We start from the raw sequence: 21,368 nt of genomic DNA, 5'->3' as shown, positions 1-21,368 counted from the left end.
AAATCAATCTCAAAATAAAAGCAGCAGAGAATGTTTACAAAATTGAACTCAGATCCATCGTCTAGACCCGTTATTTGGGATTCATTCTAGCCGAAATTGATAGGGCTACCAAGAAGTTGGAATTGTTTGGACCAAATTATAAGGAGTGCTGGTTTGAATTGGACCAGCTCTAGAAAGCCTGAGAAGTTGAGTGAATTGATCCTGGTCAGGATTAATTGGTATGCGTTTGGTAAAATTTCTGTTTTACGAGCCTAGTTCTCATACAAAATCACTTTTTAATGTTTTTGTGCTAAAAAACCTTTCTTTGCTTGAAAATGTGTGTTTTATAAATCTGTTCTGAAAATGTTTTAGAACACTATTAGAATAAGTTAGTGTTTGATAAACTCGTTCTAAATTTTCAATCGAAACCAATTTTATCACTTTTGTTTATGTTCTTTGGTAAAAATATCTCTTTGATAGTTTCATGTTCTGCAAAAGGTGTTATTCATACCATTTTTTTGATCGGTCCGTTCTTAAAGATAGAAGGACAAATTGTTTTAACAAGCATCTCTAACTCGTTCTTTCGTTCCCAATTAACAGAAGAACGCCAAAAACATTTTTTTAAGAACGTTGCTAAACACTTGTTAATAATTGGTCAAATGCATGCCCTAATAACCTATTTTATGTACAAATAATTCATTTGTGGAGTTAGGGTGCATGTTTGTTTTTAATGGTTGATATCATTGATATATTGAGTTAGTATCCTCTATTTGATTTATGTATTCTCACATTTTTCAACCACATAATAAAAGTAGAGCCCAATGCCCATAGAGATTCACATCCTCTGCAATTCTCACTAGTAATGTCAATCTCATGTGGTAGTTAATTATCCAAGGGTCAAAATTATAACCCAATTACAAACTGAATCTAATAAATTTCTCTCTCTTTTTTTTCTTCTTGAAACTTAAATTTAGGGATAGCATTAGATTCAATTTATAATTGGATTCTAATTCTTACTCTTGAATAATTAATTGTCATGCAGAGAGATGAGAATTGTAGAAGATGTGAACCGGACCCTAGAGGTTTTTATCTCAGAATCATTTTATCAACATTCAAATGTGGATTTACTCTTATTTTGTGGGGGAAAAAGTGTGAGAGAAGCAGAGCAACTCTACCTAACAAATTCAGGATCCGAACTTTTGTTTGGAATATTCTAGGTCGAAGAATAGTTAATTTGAAATTTCTGGCTCTCTACTTAATTTGATAATAGTAAAGTTATCTTTGCGTTCATCAGGGAGTAGCTAACACATAATTAATTATGTTAATTCCTTTTGACTGATGATAATAATCATTGGCCGCCCATCCTCCATCCTCACAAAGCAATGTATATTAACGATAATTTATACTCCTGAGTTGAACCCTAATTTATCTTTGACCATAACAACTGTACCACACTAGTTTATTCACACTAACGATGCATCGTGAAAAGAGCCTCCACAGTCGTTTGGGGGGCGTTTGATAATTCTCTCACAATAAATTTTTGTGCCGGATTAGAAAACAGTTGGAATGCTTTTGATAAAACGGTTTGTTTTTGTGTATCAGACAAATCGACCGGTGGTAAAAACAAATTTGATGAAAATGTGCTCGTGATTGATTGGATTTGAACCCTACCGGTCTACAATAGCTTTCCGGATTTTGAAGCCACTATCGTCCCCTAAAACCCTCAATTCAACTGCTATAGGATTATTCTTCTGGATTTGAGAACTTGGAAATGGGTATCTAGTCCATTAAGGTTTAGGTTTCTGATTCTCCTGGATTGAACATACTTATCTAATATTGCAGCTATTGTTGAATCCCATCTTGTAACTTTTAGGCATTGCAGATTATGGAAAATGTGGTCGTCTGAGGGATGCAATAGAATTATTCGAAGAAATGCCTCAGAGAAATGGTAGTACATGGAATGCATTAATCACTGCAATTCCTGAGAGTGTGATTCAGCTTCACTGTTTCTAATATGATTTAGAGTGGAAAAAGGGATATTTGATGAAATTTTTTAAAGTATCACTTTAATATAATATGATTTCTTGAAGGTTGAAGGTGGGGACTTGACGATGGGAGAACTGCGAGTATCTGGGATACCCTCTGCTCACTCTGGTAAGTTTTCCCTTCTCCTATTTAAAAGATATTTCTTCCCCTTTTCCTTGATAATCAAAATTTAAGGAGTTCATTAGTTCTTTGTTATTCAGAATTTCCTTCTGCATGTTAGCATATATTCCTATTAATTTATAAAAGAAGAGATTTCCTGTGATATGGTTAGGCTAATAGGATCACAGAATTTTGAAAAAAGTCATTCAATGGTGACTCTCAGACAGGGTGGACTACTAGACAAACGTAGAAAGAATATGTTGGGTTCATGGTTCAAAAGTTCGGCAAATATTGTGGAATAACTACTGACTGAAATTTCCAAATTTGTTGAAATTTATCAAAATATTTGTGTAAGCCAAGGTCAAGAATCAAGGTTGGATCCAATATTTTGATTTATGACTAGGATAGCATGCCACTAAAATCAAGAAGGCTGATCTAAAACCTTCTTAAGATTGTTAAATTGAATGTACAATCACAACTGCATTAGGTGTATTAGCTGCACATTGCCTTTTCTGTAGTTTTTTAATCCACTCTTGAAAGTTATACAACTTTTGGTAGTATGCAACCGTTGGTGTTGCATAATTTTCACATAATTTTGTTATTAACTTCCTCTGAGAACCAAGCTAATAAATTCTGTTGCTGAATAATTTTAGGGAGATTTGGTAACAACAATGGCATAGCCCATGACACATATGACAAAGGGCGACTTTGTTCCCCCTCCCCTGGTCTAGAGTTATACCAAGCATGATGCTCTAAACAAACAGCACATTGTCCCAGTGTTATAATTGAAAATGAGATTAATTTGTCAAGTTAATAATTACAACTTCTATTTTCATCTTGCCAACTTGTTAGATGGAAAAGCACCTCTTAAATCCAAAGGGAATACACTACTATAACAGCCTCATCAATGAACTATCCTGGACTATCCTGAATCTATGAAAAAGACTGTTGGCTCAAGGCTCTTTTTTCATCCCAATCCAATCAAAATTGTTGAAAGGCTCATCTGACTTCTATGGAGTTAACCATTATAGAACAATGTACATCAAGGATGATCCTGCAAGTCTTAAAAGGAATCAAAGAGACCACTTGGGAGACATGGGTGCACAGATGTTATATATGTTTGTTATTGGAAGTACTTCTTGACATTAATTGAATCTGTGAACTTACTTGAGGCTTCCTTTTTTGTATGTCAGCAGGGCCGAGTACCAGTTGGTCATGTAAGAACACGATGCAAATGAGAGTTTGTATTACATGGTTTCTTTTATTTCCTAGAGCTTATGCCTCACTGAACTAAGCTAATTATCTGTGAATTCAGTTACCTATTGATCCTTCTGGTCTGCATATTGTTTTGGAGAACTTCAAGGAAGTTTACGGCAACCCACCTGTCTTCGTTAACGAAAATGTGACCTCTTTCTCTACTTCTGTTTACTTTGTAGAAGAAATTCCTTCAAGGTAGCCATGTCACTGTATGTCAATATGCCTTCATCATAGGAAAATTTGAGGGGTAGACAGGTAGTTCTCCCCACCCTACAATACCTATTTTCTAGTAATGTCTATAATGAGTGAATGACATGATGCGAAGCTTAGTTGTTCAGAAGCTTCAAAGGGATAAAACCCAGAAAAAGTAGTTCTTTTTGAGCTTCAGTAGTTATATTCAAGTGGGTTTACCTTCCATATGCCACTTCTTATTTCTCATTCGTAGGTCTGGGTTTTACTTGTTATCTTATATATATGTTCAGAAGTTCTCTCATGCTGTACTGGTGTCGAAGTACAGATGTCTATTCTTTGCTTAATTTTGAAGATGTAAATTCCGATGTTGGTCTCTTGTTGTTCTTTGGTTATTCATCTTATATATATATATATATATATATATTCAAAAGTTATCTCATTTCATGTTGTGTTTATTGTTAATAAAATTGATTCTATGCCCCACCTTTGGCTATTCCTAGGTTGTGTTCTTTTTTCCATATCTAGATTGGTGAGATGTGGATTTAGATGTAGATATGTTCTTCACTTCCCCATGCACTTGATTTGGCAAATCTTCCTTTCTTCATCCACTAACTAATGTCTAGAAAAAAGGAAAACACACACAACAAAAAAAAAAGAAAAAGGAAAAAAGGAAAAGAAACTAAAGTTTAATGCCCTCGAATTCCCACGTGAAGTAGTGAATCTTTAGCTTAATTTGATAGAGCACTTGGAACATGAGCATGTCCCAAGAGGATGGTGGTTCAAATCCACCAAGATTCTTTTGATTTGTTATGAGTTTAGATTATACATCACAAATAATGGGTAGGATCTATTCAGTTTCACAATGGATGTATTATATACATCCCATTATTGCTGGTCCAAAAAGAGGGGGAAATTTATCAAATAGGTTGATTTATAAATTTTAAGAACCTTACATTAACTTCACATCAATTTTACAATCAACCAATCAACTTGGTAAAATTAATTTCACTTTACTTCAAGTATTTGGTCATCCTTTGTAGTTTATTAGGTTATGCTGTCATTTTTGTAATTATTAATACTTGTTAAAAATGAAATTCCACCGAGAATAGATTTTTTGGAACGTGTTTATCAAACACATTGCTTGTCTTGAATATGTTTAAAAAGCATTTTTGGAACATGTTTATCAAACACGCCTATTTCTCTAGCCTACTAAATGAACATACTTCAGGCATCTGTGATACAGATGATTACACCATTCACCAATGTACCAATTTTCGAATGTATATGCGGATAATTTTTATGTCTGAAGTAAAGGAAGCACCAAGTAGGATGAAAATAGGCAAAACACAAGGTCTTGATGAAATCCAGCAGAAGTATGGAAGAGCTTAGGAACCAACTGGTAGTTCGGTTGACTCAGTTGTTTATAAGGTTATGAACACAGGGAAAATGCCAGATGAATGGGATGAAACATTGTGGTTCAAATTTACAAAAATAAAGGAGATATTCAAAGCTATAATAACTATAGAGGTGTCTTACCAAAAAAAAAAAAAAAAAAAACCTATAGAGGTATTACATTGATAAGCCATACTATGAAATTATGGGAACGAGTAATTAAAACCTGTTTGAGGCCAATGGTGGGTTAGTAAAGCGGTTAAAGGCCCAACCTCTCACGGGGAGGTCTTGGGTTTGCACCCATTCGGCGGCATTAATATTCTCATTCCCATTCCGGTATATAAGAAGCTCTTAATCCAAAAAAAAAAAACCTATTTGAGACGCTCAACTACAATTATAGAGAACCAATTTGGGTTTATCCTGATAAGATCTACAATAGAGGCTATTTACCTAATTAGGAGAATTATGCAAATGTATAGAGAGTATAGGAAAGACCTTCATATGGTATTTATTGACCTAGAAAAAGCTTATAATAGAGTTATTAGAGTCTTAATTTGGCAATTAGAGAAAATAAGTGTTGGCTTGTTGCATATAAATATGTGGACATAGTTAAGGATATGTATGATGGTTTAACAACAAGTGTAAGCACAATGGGGTAAAAAATAATAAATTTCCATTTATAGTTGGGTTACATCAATGATTAAGTTTAAGCCTATATTTATTTACACTTATAATGGATGAATTAATCAACGGCATTTGAGACGAGGTTCCTTGGTGTATGTTTTTCATTAACGATATTGTGTTGATAGATGAGATTCTAGTAGGATTAGTACCAAGTTGGAATTATGGAGAGCAACTTTGGAATCAAAATCAAAAGGCTTTAAACTAAGTAGAATAAAGACATAATATCTAGTTTGTAACTTTGGTCATGATCGGGCAAGTGTTTAGGTGGTGAAACTTAATGATAAGGAAATTATTTAGAGTGATCGTTTTAGGTACCTTTGTTCAATCATAAATAAAAAATGTGATATTGAGGATGTTGTTTTCCAAATAATTAAAATAGGGTGGATGAAGTCAAGAGGTGCATTTGGTGTCTCGTTTGATCGATGTATTCCTTTAAAGCTTAAAGGAAAATTCTATAGGACCATCATTCGACTAGCTATAATGTATAGTGCAGAATATGGGGCTGTTAAAAAGAATCATATAGATAAACTCAATGTAACAAAAATGATGATAAGAAGATGGATGAGTGGCAAAACTAGGAAGGATAAGATAATGAATGATCATATTACAATTGGTCTAGAAGTAGCTCCGATAAGTGATGAACTATGAGAAAGTCGTTTGAGGTGGCACAACCATGTTCAATGAAGGCTTGTAAATGCCTTTGTAAGGAGAAGTGATATAATTCAGATTGAAGGAATTAGAAGAGCTAGGGGCGGACCTAAGGTAACCTTAAGGGAAGTGGTGAGGAAGGATATGCATAGCTTAGGCCTTGTATCTAACATGACCTCAAATAAAGCTGGTTGGAAGGCAAGAATCTATGTAGCCAACTCCATTTAGTTTGGACAAGGCTTGTTGTCTTTTATCAAACACGTAGAATTGTTCAAAAAGCATTTTTTTAAGCACAAAAACACCAAAATATATATGTTTTATCTATGTATAGATTTTTTGTAGAAAACAGTGCTTCTAGCATAGAAACACATACTTTTGTTCCTTTTGAAATAATCCTTACAGGTTGCCAGTCTATCAATATAAGGAACTGCTAATTAGTAATGAAGAGTCTCCACAGTTGATTACACCTGGCATTCCTTAGTATATCTTCACCTATCTTACCTTGATGTTTCTCTATAAATACTTGTACTTTGTACTTCATATTACATACGGATACTATATTCCACATGGTATAAGCTTGTTAAACTCAGGCATTTGCCCTCCTTTTTTCCTAGAATGTTTTCCGCTCCAACTTCTCTTGTTCCTCCACCGCCTGCGGCTGCTTCTTCTTCTTCTTCTTCCTCTCTGTTAATATCCAAACTCAATTCCTCTAATTTCATTCTGTTGAGTGTGGAAGGCTCAATTCATGCCTCTTTTGAAAGGGTATGACCTATTAGGATTTTTCGTTGGCACATTTCTGAGACCCTTGTCTGCATCTGAAAGTTCTGATGTGTCTTTCTCATCAGTTCTTTCTTCCTCAACTCCTTTACCTGCAGTGCTGTGGGATCGACAGGATTAATTGATCCTGAGTTGGTTTATCTCCTCTGTCTCTGAAAGGGTTTTGCCTCACATTGTTGCTGCTAAATCATTTTCCGAAGCTTGGGAGAAATTAAACAAGGTTTTTGCTTCTGGTTCTAGGGTTTGTGTTCTTAAACTCAAGAATAGACTCATATTCAAAGGGGTTTGTTGAGTGTCTCAGACTATCTTCTTGAGATCTTGTCCATTGCAGACACTTCAGCAGCAGCGAACACATCGATTCCCGATAAGGATTTACTGCTGGCTACCCTGTGTGGATTGGGAGATGACTTAAGGGATTTTAGCACTTCTATCATGCTTTGTCCCGATCTCATTTCTTTTGATGATCTTCAGGATCTTCTGCTAAATCAAGAAGTCCATATGCCATCAGCTTTGTCTGAAGCTATTATTCCCATTCTCTCAGCTAATGCTGCTGTTTGAATTGCCGCCAATTGTGCTTCTATTCCATCTGCTATCTCCTCAGTACCTGCCAACGGTGGCTGGGGAAATCAAGAAAGTACTTTCAGAGGAAGAACTAGTGGTCGCAGGCCATGGAATCAAAGGTTCTTTAGGAGGAATGGCTACAATTCTGGTAATAATCCTCCATCTCTTGCTCTGTCTAGGGGTAATAGTTCTGCGACTCCTGGTGGTTCGCATGGTTCAAATGATTCTGTCTATGGTTCTGCTCCTGGTTCTGGTTATGTTACTTCACATTTTGGTTCTGGTTCTGGTTATGCTTCTTCTCATCTTTCCAATGTCTTTAATGAGTCTCGAGTTATTTGCCAGCTTTGTAGAGCTGATGGGCATTTCTGTGCTCAGTGCCCACAGACATTCAACCATGCTTACATGGATAAGTTCCTCTGTTCTTTAGTGGTGTCTTCTTGTGTCTTCTTCTTCACAAAATTCTTTGGTCAGTAGCTCACTTTGAGTGTTGGATTCTGGCTCTAACTGTCACATTATTGCAGATTTAGCACTTCACAAGAACACTATACTAGCTCACAGAATGTTGTCATATGTGGGCATGCCATGATAATTTCTCATGTTGGTTTAGTAAACGCTGCATATTCTGATAACTTTTTAAGCTCTCTGAGGTTTTGTGTGTGCCAAGTCTTAAGTATAATCTGTTATCAGTCTCACAGTTCTGGTAACGGTGTTTTCCGAGTCTCATTCTTTCTCACACAAAGCAGAGATTGGATTTACAGAGAGAAGATGTGAGCAGCTTCAATGCTCAACTAGGTTTTTGCAGAATCTAAGCTGAGAAGAGCGAGAAAGGTAGATTTTTCATCTTTCTAAAGCGGGTTTTCTGGAAACTGATGAATAGGTTTTTGTAACCGAAGCATAGAGTGGTGACTGGTGTTTGGGTAGGCGATTTGCGGTTTTGCTTATCAGTTTGGATCATTTAGTGTGAACTGTTCTGGATTGGAAAGGTGAGGGATGGATTCATTGAATTCAAAAAAAAAGGTAATTCCTTGCATGCAAACTTTTGGATTTGGATTCCTATATATTCAGTTAAAGAATGGGGTAGAGGAGTGTGCATAAGTCAGTGGTTAAGCATTCGTCGGTTTGAGTTCTGGTTTTGCCAATTTTGGGGGCTGAAAGTTCTTTTCCATGGCGGGGTTTGCAGAGAATTTTGGAGCTTCTTCTGCTTCACAGGCTAATTTCTCCGGTGAACGACCGGAAACAGGTGAAATGACCATTTATTTCTTCCTTTTAATTCTATTTTGGGTTCTCTTTCGGAGTTTTCTCGTTGTAACACTGTTGTTTCTGGAGTAAACTTAGGGTTTTTGAATTTTCCTGTTTTGGCAGGCCGGTTAGGTGATGAACTCTATGCAAAACTATGGAGGGCTTGTGCGGGTCCTCTTGTTGATGTTCCTCGGATAGGCCAGAGGGTTTATTATTTCCCTCAAGGTCACATGGAACAAGTGAGTATTCTTTGTAATTTGGGCTTCATTATTGTTTCCTGTTATGTGAATTGACTCTTTTTTGTCCTCTGACGTTTGGAATTGTATAGTTAGAAGCATCGACAAACCAAGAATTGAATCTGCAAATTCCTATGTTTAATCTTCCTTCCAAGATCCTTTGCCGTGTTACAAACATTGATTTACGGGTATTCATCTTTGTATACTTCTCATCTCTTTCTAGGTTTGGGTGTTTTCTATTTTTGTTGATTTGTACTATTTCCAGGCCGTACATGATACCGATGAGGTTTACGCTCAGATAACGCTAAAGCCGGAATTAGATGTGAGACTCACTTTCCGAATTTCAACCCTTTCAATTGTGTAGTGTCAAGTATGAAAAGATCTAATGTAAATTTTCTAATTTTCATTTCTACAGCAGAGTGAACCGCTTAGTCCTGATCTTGACGTCCCAGAACCTGCATTGCCAACTGTGCATTCCTTCTGCAAAATCTTAACAGCGTCGGATGCAAGTGCGCATAGTGGCTTCCCTGTTCTTCGGAAACATGCTAACGAATGCCTGCCTCCATTGGTATTTCTCATTCTATTTTTGTTTGTTTCTATTTATTTCGTTTCCTTTAGTTGTTGTCTTACTTCACTGTCGTTTTTCTCTTCTTGAAGGACTTGACCCAGCCAAGTCCAACACAGGAATTGACCGCCAGAGATCTTCATGGTTATGAGTGGGGGTTTAGGCATATCTTAAGAGGTACCTGCAATTGCAATTTTTTGCTTTTTGGGAAATTACATTGGGTTTGGATTTATATTTATTCAACAAATAAAAGCTAAATTCTAGGTTCCAATTGGAATTAAAAATGGTGGTATGCAACCATGTAAATGATTGAGGAGTAATACCATTTTCAAATTGACTGTTTCAGGTCAATTGCGAAGGCATTTGCTTACAACTGGATGGAGTACGTTTGTAACTTCTAAAAGACTGGTTGCAGGGGATGCTTTTGTTTTCCTAAGGTATTTCATCTGAGGGCTTTGACATGATCTCTTATCTCAGATTCTCAGCTTTCTGATTTTTAGGATTTAATTAGTTTTACGTTTTAGCATTTTTATAGTTAGAAACTGATTATGTAGGGGAGAGAATGGAGAATTACGAGTTGGAGTTAGGCATCTTGCTCGTCAACAAATTACCATGCCATTGTCTGTGATATCAGGCCAAAGCATGCACTTTGGAGTTCTTGCCTCCGCATTTCATGCTGTAGCTGCCAAAACCGTCTTTGTGGTTTATTATGAGCCAAGGTTTGAAATGTTTCTCTATGAATTGGTTTTTCTGTCACAAGCATTGGCGGAATATTCTGCTTACTGTTTTGTTGTTATTCTCTCTTCTTCATTGTTTTCATTAGGACCAGCAGTCAGTTCATTGTAGGCTTGAACAAATATTTGGAGGCTGATAAAAATGGATTTTCGGTTGGTATGAGATTCAGAATGCAATTTGAGGGTGAAGATTCTCCTGAAAGAAGGTATTGTATTTTTCTGGTGAAAAACATTTTTCGGTGTTGATTCTTCGTGTTAGTTGTTTCTTCTTCATTTTTATCTAATTTTCCGCTTGTTCTTGTTTATCAGGTTTACAGGTACAATTGTAGAGGTTGGAGATGTATCTTCCCACTGGAAAGACTCTAAATGGAGATCATTGAAGGTTGGAATTTCTTTTAGTGCATACAATGTTGCTTGGAATCCTTGTTTCTTTTCAATGCTTGCATTCTTAAACTGTTGTGTCTTTTCAGGTTCGATGGGATGAACCTGCATCTATCCAAAAACCAGAGAGGGTTTCTCCTTGGGAGATTGAGCCTTTTGCTGCTTATGTTCCTTCAAACCTGACTCAATCACTTGCTGCAAAGAACAAAAGGCCAAGACCACCAATAGACCCCCCTGTCCTTGGTTAGATAAGCTTTGTTTTGTTGACTATCCTTTCTACCTTCACTGAGTTGGATGTGTTCTAAACTTCCCTGTTCTGGAATGTAGAGACTGCTGCTAATTCTGCTGCCTCAGTATACTTGTGTCGTGGATCAACTGGTGCTTCATGTTCGGTTCTCCCAAGTTTTTCTACCATGGATGCATCAAAGCTAAGCAAAAGTTTGATGCTTGATCCTAAAGACAGATGGAAGAAACCTGAGACGGCAAGTGGTTGCCGGTTGTTTGGGATCGATCTGGTAAAATTACCAGATATCCCAGGTTCTTCAGAGAAGGCACCATCATGTCCCATGAGTGTATCCAGTGCGACCATTGATGAATATATCCCACCGGCTGGTTCAGAACAGAAATCAAATCTCTCAAAGCCCTTGAAGGAACAGAAACGATGTTTGCTACAGGAGTCACCAAAGGGGAGTCAAAGCAAGCAGGGTTACTGTAGTTCATCCACCAGCAGTCGTGTCAAGGTATGTCAGAACCTGTTTTCTACTAACTAAGATGCCCAACACACCCAGATTATATTTAGAAACAGATTGCTGAGTATAGATCTTCAGTTAGGAAGCACAACAGTATTATTCATCTGATATTTGTTGATAGAAAGTGGATTTTGTGGTTGTGAAGGTTCAAATGGAAGGGATTGCTGTCGGCCGGGCTGTTGACTTGGCTGCTCTGCAAGGTTATGATCAATTGTTATCTGAACTAGAAGACATGTTTCATATTGAAGGAGAGCTTTCTCAAAAAGACAAATGGCAACTTTTGTTCACTGATGCTGAAGGGGACACAATGATTCTCGGTGATGGTCCTTGGCAGTAAGTTACCTAAAAGATTAATCTAATAGAATGCTTGTTGTTTGTCATCTATTTATTGAACTTGAGTTACTGCAATTGTGTTGTTTCATAGTGAGTTCGTCAAGATGGTAAGGAAAATCTTTATCTGCTCAGCCTAGCAAGTAAAAAAGACGGGTCCAGGAATGCAAGGGTCAGGCACCAACTTCAGAGGGTGATAGGGCAATTGTATCATTGGTTCAGAGTCGCTGAAAACTGAAGCATGAGAGATTGGTTTAGTCTTTTTTGTGTATTTGTTTTTTTGCTATTTCTTATTCCCCAGCTTCGGTTGCATTAAAGGGGAAGTGGGCACTTTACTGTAGCAATTCAGTTTTTGGGAGTTTGCTAAGTATTCAGTATGGGAACCAACTCGCACCAATTTCATTACCTTGCATGCTGAAGCCACTGGAAGCACAAACAAGCCTTCCTTTTCAGCTCAGGAGGATTGAAGAGCGATCGAAGCCCTCTGCTCCCTTCCCTTGTGTATTTGATGGTAAGGGGCAATCCTAGTTGACACGGCCTAGGCTGGAATCTTTGACCAAGGGGTTAGATTTTGTTGTGTATGGTAGGTTTCTTCGGTCGATGTATATATATACATGTTTTCGCTGGTTTCTGAACAGTTAATGCTGTAACAAAAATCCTCTGTGCGACTTTTTGGTTTTGAGTGCAATTTGGACAGGCTTTTTTGCTGGCTCTGCTGCAAAACATGGCTTTATCTTGAGTGGCTCAGACACTTCCATAGCTTGACCAACAGATATTGGTTCTCTGTGGTGATGTTGGTGTAAATGGTGAGTGTGGAATTGAGTGTTTTTGAGTCCAGTTCCTCAATTGGTTGTAGTGAAGAGATTCTCCCCTCAATTATCCGTTGGAATGGATATCTTAAATTCTGATATCATAGGATAGGAAATGAATTTCAGTAGAACCCAAGTTCAATTATACTCTGTCACACTACCATTGTTGCATTGTTCTTCACTGTGGGTGGATGAAAGCTTGACGTTATAGACAAAGTACTATGATGAATTTAACCCCCTTCCTTTCGAAGTTTTTGATATTCATTGCATCCTGGTGGGATATATCATATGTTTACTTAGTCTTGCTGTTCTGCTACATAAGAAGAGTACCTTTCTTTCTTTTTTTTTGTGGTGGTTTTTTTTTCTTTTCTGTGGCGGGAAGGGGGAGGTTTAAAGGAACTCATCTTTGTTAATTAGGAATAATGGTCAGAGATGCCCATCAGACCCTTTTTATTTATTTTTATTTTTTTTAAACGTTTTATCTGGAATATTGGAAAGGTGGTTGAGATCTAACTTTTTTAAAGGATAAAGATGGGAATGAATGCCCATGAGATTAACCAATGCATGCCCTAATAACCTATTTTCTCTAGAATCATTTGTCGAGCCACGATACAAGTTTGGTCTTTTGATGGTTGAAACCAACATTGTGCTCGATTGCACTTGTGATATCTATGTTCGCCTTTCATTTCTAAATCCAAGAGTAAGAGTGGGGTCCGTAGGGGTTTTAACTTTGAATCATTTTGTCAGCATTAAGAGGTGGATTCTACCCTTATTATGAGGTGAAAAAATGTGAGAAGAGTACAGATCTCTACCCTGACGGATAGAGGATCCAGACTCCGAGATATTCTAGGTTCAAGGATAGCTAATTTGAAAATCTCTAGCTTTCCATCAGGGACGGGTAGGCAGGACAAGGTATGATGATTTGAGGAAACTATGAGGTGTTGGGTGAGCCCAGCCCAGGCCATCCTGGCCCATTCAACCCCACCTTCTTGGAGCTCAAGTTTGAAATCATAGCTGATTGACCTTCCTACTGAAGTTAAAAAGTTTGCCTTTTTAATTCTTTTTGACTGCTTGAGAGATAATTGAGATGAGTCAATTATGATGCTTGCTCGCTCATTTTTTTTTTTTTTTTTTTTTTTTTGTCAACAACTTGCTCTCTCTTAGAATATAAAAGGAGTGAATGTTACAATCTCTAGAACCACCGGCCTCATGTTCTTTGATGATCGGAAGACTCGAGATGTTCAAGTAGTCTTATAGGATGGTAGAAAATAATTTGATCAGTGGACAACAAACTAGCTAAATAATTCCGCATTTTAATTATTTTTTTTGGGGTAGAATTCCACATTTGAAATCACATGAGGTGAAGACTCCTTGAATCTTTCTTTTTCAATTTTGCTCTAAGTTATCTTGAGTTCATTAAGGATAGCTAACACAATTAATTATGGTAATCCCTTTTAACTAAGGATAATAATCATTGGCTGCCCATCCTCCATCCTCACAAAGCAATATAAATATATATTAATTAAGGACAAAGGAAAGAGGAGATGTACGCTGCATGAAACAACCACATTACATTTATTAGACTTGAACCCTAATTTATCTCTTACCAATAATAACTGTACAACACAAGTTGATTCACATTAACAATGCATCATGGAAAAGCCTCCACAGTCATTTAGGGTGCATTTGATAACTCTCCTCAAAAAATCTTTTCCTGTTCTCATGTGCTGTGAGAACAGAGAAAACAGTTGAAATTTATTTGGTTTGTATTTGATAAACCAGTTTGTTTTTGTTTTGTTTTTTTTGGCTAAAAAAGAGGTTTTGCGAAACAAATCTGAGATGTTTTTCTGTTTCAAAAACAAATTTGATGAAAGTGTGCCCATGAGACCGTGAAACCTACCGGTTTTTTTGTTCTGCTGCTCTTGGTTGAAGCCATTTGACTGCTATAGGATTCTGAGCTTTAGTGTGGGTGGCTGAGATTCTCCTCTATTTAAGAACCTGGAAATGGGTATCTAATCCATTTAGGCTTCTGATTCTCCTCGATTTAATATGTTCATCTAATCCTATAGTTGTTGCTGAATCCCATCTTTGTAACTTTTCATCCTAACCCACCAACCTTTCTTCTCAACCGAGGCATTGCAGCTTATGGAAAATGTGGTTGTCCGAAGGATACAAGAGAATAGTTCGAAGAAATGCCTTACAGAGATTGTTCATGGAGTGCAATAATCACTGCTTATTCCTGGAAGTGTGATTCAGCTTTATTGTTTCTAGTATGTGTTTTGCATTGGAAAAGGGGATATTTTGATGATTTTTTTAAAGTATCATCTTAATATATCATTGATTTCTTTAAAGTCGAAGGTGCAGTACTCGAGGATGGGAGAACTGCTTGCATTTGGGATAGCTTTGCTCACTCTGGTAAGTTTTCTCTTTTCTTAATTACCTGGCATTAAATCGAAAATTTTGATGAACACATTTTCTTCTCCTTTCCCTTGATAATCAAATTGCATTAATTGTTGGTTACCTTATTCCGAATTTCCTTCAGCATGTTAGCATATATTCCTATTAATTTATAAAAGGAGAGATTTCCTGTGACATGGTTAGGCTAATAGGATCACAGAATTTTGGTCATTCAATGGACAGGGTGTATAGCTACACAAACTTAGAAAGAATATGTTGGGTTCATGGTTCAAAAGTTCGGCAAATATTGTGGAATGACTACTGACTGAAATTTCCAAATTTGTCGAAATTTACCAAAATATTTTTGTTAGCCGAGGTCCAGAATCATTATTGGATCCAATATTTTGATTTATGACTAGGATAGCATGCCACTAAAATCAAGAAGGCTGATGTAAAACCCTCTTAAGATTGTTAAATTGAAAATACAATCACAACTGCATTAGGTGTATTAGATGCACATTGCCAATCACAACCCAATCAGTCAGCCTTTGTTCTTGATAGGTTAATATCTGATGACATCTTTATTGCCCATGAGATGTTCCATTATATTAAGCAGCGGAAGAAAGGAAAGACTATGTTGTTGGCTCTCAAGTTAGATATGAAGAAGGCCTATGACAGGCTAAAGTGGCCTTTCATTAAGGCCTTGTTACTGAAGATGGGTTTCTCTGAGAGGTGGGTAGCTTTGATCATGGGGTGCATATGCTCAGTCTCTTATACACTAATGGTGAATGGCTTGGGGAGGAAGTCCTTTGTCCTTACAAGAGGTATTTGACAAGGAGATCCCTTGTCCCCGTTTTTTTTATTTTGTGCTCACAAGCTCTTTTGGCTGTCATTGTTAAAACAGAAGAAGGTGGACTAGTGCAAAGAATCAGGGTTAGAAGGACTCCTACTATTTTTCACTTATTGTTTGCAAATGACTTCTTATTGTTTTCTCAGGTTAAAATGGATCAAGTGGTTGAGCTTAAACAATGCTTAGATCTATATTGCACACAGGAGATTTAAAGCATGGTTCTCAAGAGTGCTTAAGATTCCCTACAACTCCTGACCAACTAAATATTTAGGGCTGCCATCTGAGATTGGGGTGTCAAAGTTAGAGTCTTTTTAAATATTTGACTGAGAAGACATGGGAGAATCAAGGGGTGGAAAAATGGTATGCTCTTGACTGAAGGGAAGGTTACCCTAATCAAATATGTAGCAGCTTCCCTGTCCACATATGCGGCTTCTCACTTCTCCCTACCAGAGAGTCACCACAACGAAGTAAGGAAAACCATGAACAATTGCATTTGGGGTCAGAAGGATGCAGAGAAAAAGATTCATTAGGTGTCTTGGACTAGGATGTGCAAGTTTAAGGAAGATAGTGTGGGTTGGGTGTTCGAGACCCTACTCTTCATAATAGGGCTTTGTTGTGTTAAGTAGCATGGAGATTGTGGAAAGAGCCCAACTCATTATGGGCTTGGATTGTGAAGGCTTATATTTCCCAAAATGCGGGTTGTTGGAAGCAAAAGCGGGTCATAACCCTTCGTGGGCTTGGAAAAGTGTGATGGTGGGTCTTAAAGTTCTTAAGGGTTGATGTGACAAGTGCGCTTGGGAGAATCAATTGATCCTTGGAGTGTAATTGGCTATCCTCAAGGGTAAACTTTAGACTGGTAGGGAGCAAAGTCCATGTTGTGTCCTATTAGTAGGGTGACTCAACTTATTGATCTAGTCACACCATCATGGAAGCAAGATGTGGTTCAACAGTGGTTCTCTCCACATGATGCTGAAGCTATTTTGAAAGTCAGAATTCCTCTAAGGCCCACCGAGGATATGCTTATTTGGGGGGGGGGGGGGAGCAAGGAATGGGGTCTTCTCCACTAAAAGTGCTTGTCACCTTTTATTGAATTTGAGGGAACATGCTATGCATAGTCGGCCCGCCTCATCTAGAAGGCATGAGTGGGAATCTATCCCTAAGCGAGTGTGGACTTGTAAGTCCCTTCCTAAAATTAAGAACTTCATGTGGAAGAGTTTGTGCTGAAGGTATTGTGACAGCTTGTAGGTTAGCTCAACGTGGGGTGCGGGTTGATCCTATATGTAGAAGATGTGGGGGCGAGAGAGAAACGGCGACCCATATACTTTTCCGATGCTCATTTGTAGAAGCTATTTGGTTTGGGAGAGAATTCGCTTCCCATCTAAGGAGGTTGGACGTAAGTCACTCAGTCATTTAACCTTTGTGTGTTGGAGTTTATGGCTTGCTTGTAATGAGTTCACTTTTAGAAGCAAGGGTTGCAAGAGCTCAAAGGTCCCATCTTGAGTTTTGGAATGCTTTGGGTTTGCATTCTGGATGCACCTCTCAATATGGTCCAGATGTAGGTGGTTTGGTCTAGCACAAAAGAGGAGATGGGGTTTTCGACATGGTCCAGATGTAGTCGTGGAATCCAAGCCCAAGCCTTTATTTGGTGTGAATCAGCAGTGCCTTTGGTATCTAATAGAGGGGGTACCGGTTTTCCAGCCTTGGATAGAAGTGGAGGTGTTATTTTTGCTATTTGTGAACCAATCAATTCCTCTGATAGTTGTGAAGGTGAAGAGCTGGCTATGCTTGCAGTCCTCCAATGGGCAGCAGCAGAAGGTTTGGAAAGGGTGGTGGTAAGATCAGATAATGCTCCTCTGATCGAGTGATTGAATTTTGGGGTGGGGAATGGATCTATTGCAGTCCAATCTTCATTAAGGATATAAACTTTGTTGCCCTCCAGTTTCAGGGATGCTCCTTTGTATACGTTTCTAGAGAAGTGAACTGTATTGTTCATTCTCTAGCTAGTAAGGCCCTATCCCTTGTTGGCAGGACAGTATGGCCTATTTCCGCTTCTTGGCTTCTTGAATTATGTAATCAGTTTGCCTTGGTTTTTGCCTTTCAATGAAGACAGGTTTACACAAAAAAAAAAAAAAAAACCATGGAGATTCTTTAGTGAAATTAAAGTTTGCCTTTCTAAGTTCTTTTTGACTGCTTGGTAAATAATTGAGATGAGTCAATTACTTCTCTCTCTCTCTTCCTCTCTCTTTTTCAGAAGTTAACTTGAGATCATTAGGGAGTAGCTAACAGATAATTAATTATGTTAATTCCCTTTGACTAATGATAGTAATCATTGGCTGCCCATCCTCAATCCTCACAAAGCAATATTTATTAAGGATAAAGGGAAGTGGAGATGTACTGTAAGCTGCATAAAATAACCAGATTACTCTTTCCTTGAACCCTAATTTTTCTCTTACCATAACAACGGTACAACACAAGTTGTTTCACATTAACAATGGATCATGGTAAAAAAGCCTTCAAAGTCATTTATGTTCCTTATGAAATAATCATTACCAGTTACCACATTCTGTCAATATAAGAAACTGTCAATAAGCCACCTCTTGTTATGGTTGATGGACTCAAGGGATCAAGAAACTGTGATTCCAGTTAGTGGATGCTTCAAACACTCTGCTCATCTCTGATCATAATTTGATGATTCAACTTAGTTACACAACAAATCTTCTCATTGTTTTACAGATCCATGGTTAATAGTCCCAAGAAATAGCCAACTAATCTTGTTATTGTTGAACCTGAGGCAGGATTGATGCCCAGAGTGTGAAAGGGACTCAGCCTGTGGGAAGATCTATGATGCACATAAAAAATAAAGATGATTTCAATGCTTCAATGGAGCATTTCAATTGTTCAAAGCAATGGGCTGATTGAAGGTAAAAAAAGGGAATTTGGATGCATCTTTCCATCCTATCAGACCATCTGAGGTCCTGGTGAACCTCTAACTATGTCATTTTACTGCAGCTGAATCAAGATAGGTGGAAGGGACATCTACAGTTTCAAGTCTATGACTGTTGAAGAGGACTGATAGAAGACAAGATGTCTATGAAGCACAAAACTTTCACCACATTCATGACCAAGAGTTCTTTTGCCCAAATTATGAAGTTTGCGTTGATATCTGAATAACAGCCGAGTCTTGATGTGAATATTCAGTTCCATTGTCAATTGAGACTGAAAAATCTTGCAAGTTATTGGGTTGTGTTGTTAAATGTGTTCTTCCCCTGGTTGATCCTTCGATTTGTCCCAACTGATCTTCGCCAGCAACATTGGTGACAGTAACATTCAGGCTAGCTTCTTGTAGTTCAGAAGATCCCAGTTGTGTTTGATGACCAGCTTCTGTGTCCATCCCTTGCTGCAAGTTCAGTCCACTGAGTGGTGATGCAGCTGAAGAGTGCGATTTCCTCCTAGCACTTACATGGACTGAGCCTCGACAAAGTGGGCATGTACTGTTTGCCTGAAGCCAGTGATGAATGCAGTCAATGTGGAATACATGATTGCATGATGGAATCTGGTGCAATTGCTCTTTCATCACGAATTCTCCGAGGCACACACAACACCTAACAGGCTGAAACCCCTCATTGATATGCTCATAATTTGTGAAAAATAGCTAGGTAATAGTGAATCATGTGACAGATGCATAGTGCCAGGTGCTTAGACCTTTTTTTGTTAGATGAAGGTCCTTCTCTACTTTGACTATAATCTTCTATTCCCCTGTCTAAGATTCTCAAGTCTATAAGAGATCTCTTTAAACTTTAAGGCATTAGCCTTTTCTGAGCCTATGAGTTCCATTTCCATGATGAAAACGTATCAAATAAATACTATGTTGCTCAGTGCTCAGTGATCACTGAACAGGTCTCTTGCCCAAAAAAGGGAGAAAGAACTCAAGAAGTCTGTTTTAGAAAATTGCAGGCAAAGCTATTAAAAGATAGGGACTTACTGTGATTCTCTGGATCTTATATCGTCATCAAACATGATAATAGAAAGCTTGGCTTTGAGTTCGTCTTTCAAGTCGACTTCAAAAGGCTATACAAAAAACACAGTAAAACATATTAGAAAAGGCAACCCAGAAAACCAGAGCTTCATACTTTTGCAGGTAATGATTGAATTAGCTTCTATTATTTTACAAGGATGAATAAAAGATGAAGGATAAGACTCTTCACCCAGATATCACACCATAGCTGAAATATGAAATATCTCTTGTCCCTGTAATAGGAATCGGTTTCACATACGAGAAGGTTGCATGGAACATGAATTACACAGTCCTCAAGAGAGAAAAAATTACAAGGTAAGAGTTTCCTTCATTTTATTCAAATAATTCAAATTCAGAAGATCAGACAAAGAGATTACCGGTGGAGTGGCTTCATTCAATCTCCATGGAATAATTATTGGAGAAGAGGAGTGATTAGAGGCTCTTCTCTTGAGGTAGAAGAGGTAAAATAAGAGAATCAAAATTATGAAGAAGAGAACCGGAACTGAAAATATGAAGGCTTGGTAGAGTTTGAGTTGAAGTGCTTGAGGATAAAGGTGTGGGGGGCTGGGAATACTTGGAACACCCATTAATCTCCCAGCTTCAAAAAGAGCACAGAAACGGTGACTGAAGATTTCTTTGGCAGATGAGATGGGTGAATTGTTGGAACCGGGTGCAGGTTGTATTGTATTTAAAATATACTTATGAAAGTGAGACATTGAGCTTGGAAGACGACAGATAAAGACATGAATTATCTATTCTCTTTAAACTGTTCTGTTCTTTAAGATTGAGATGTGGATCCATGAATAAAGTAGCTTTTTTAATACAATATTTGGAGCTTTCCTTTTATCAACAATCTATGATGATATTCTCCTCTTTTTTATGATGGGACTAGGCCATGACTCTCCACTAAAGATTATCAGCCTCAACCAAATCTCATACATCAAAACCTCCAAGCATGGGCCTTTTATCGACCACTGATTGCTCATTCTTTCATAAATGTAGAAGAATACTTAAAAGTATTGCTTGGAAGACAAATTAGAGGCCAAATGATTGGTTTAGTGCTAAGGTGAATGCAACTAAAAGGCTATATTAATCATGAGCTGTGCTTCATTTTTTAACCCTTGGAAAAGCCTGAAAGATAGAATATACCAAAAGGAATTTTCACTTTTCTGGGTTGGGTGGTTCAGCAATGGTTAAAACAGTTTGAGATTTAAGATTGCGGATGGATTATCTATCAGATTTTTTAGGGTTGAGTGGCAAGTGACATAAGGTTTATCACCTGATTCAATTAATGCATTATGCACAAACCTTAGATCTTTATGCTTAAGTGGCCCAGGGACCTTCATTTAATGTCAAACTCAGATTATTTGATGTGTATGTTTATCTGGAAAAAGTTGGGTTAGTGAAATAAAAAATTTCAAATAGGAG

The 21,368-nt window shown here is 37.6% G+C and overlaps 2 protein-coding genes across 2 annotated transcripts; one reads left to right on the top strand and one right to left on the bottom strand.

Moving 5' to 3' along the window:
• The first annotated feature begins 1,274 nt into the window (after positions 1-1,274).
• LOC149014089 (auxin response factor 9-like) lies at positions 1,275-12,907 on the top strand. Its single transcript, XM_089159906.1, has 16 exons — positions 1,275-2,133; positions 3,321-3,341; positions 3,440-8,875; positions 8,998-9,113; positions 9,203-9,298; positions 9,376-9,432; positions 9,526-9,678; positions 9,768-9,852; positions 10,022-10,112; positions 10,230-10,394; positions 10,499-10,615; positions 10,719-10,791; positions 10,880-11,033; positions 11,118-11,530; positions 11,685-11,872; positions 11,964-12,907. Exons 3-16 carry the CDS (start codon positions 8,800-8,802, stop codon positions 12,007-12,009), a joined length of 1,830 nt encoding a protein of 609 aa, XP_089016032.1. The 5' UTR covers positions 1,275-2,133; positions 3,321-3,341; positions 3,440-8,799; the 3' UTR covers positions 12,010-12,907.
• Positions 12,908-18,315: 5,408 nt separating this feature from the next.
• LOC149014088 (putative E3 ubiquitin-protein ligase RHA4A) lies at positions 18,316-20,622 on the bottom strand. Its single transcript, XM_089159388.1, has 3 exons — positions 20,318-20,622; positions 19,908-19,993; positions 18,316-19,527 (listed from the first exon to the last, which is right to left on the bottom strand). The coding sequence occupies exons 1-3, from the start codon at positions 20,525-20,527 to the stop codon at positions 19,068-19,070; spliced, it is 756 nt and encodes a 251-aa protein (XP_089015514.1). The 5' UTR covers positions 20,528-20,622; the 3' UTR covers positions 18,316-19,067.
• Between the last annotated feature and the right edge of the window lie 746 nt (positions 20,623-21,368).

The sequence above is a fragment of the Hakea prostrata genome, chromosome 6 (assembly GCF_041222555.1).
Source record: "Hakea prostrata isolate BN-2017 chromosome 6, UWA_Hpros_2, whole genome shotgun sequence".
Lineage (NCBI taxonomy): Eukaryota > Viridiplantae > Streptophyta > Magnoliopsida > Proteales > Proteaceae > Hakea > Hakea prostrata.
Note: the sequence above shows the minus strand (reverse complement) of the source record. Positions and strands in the feature narration are given on the sequence as shown.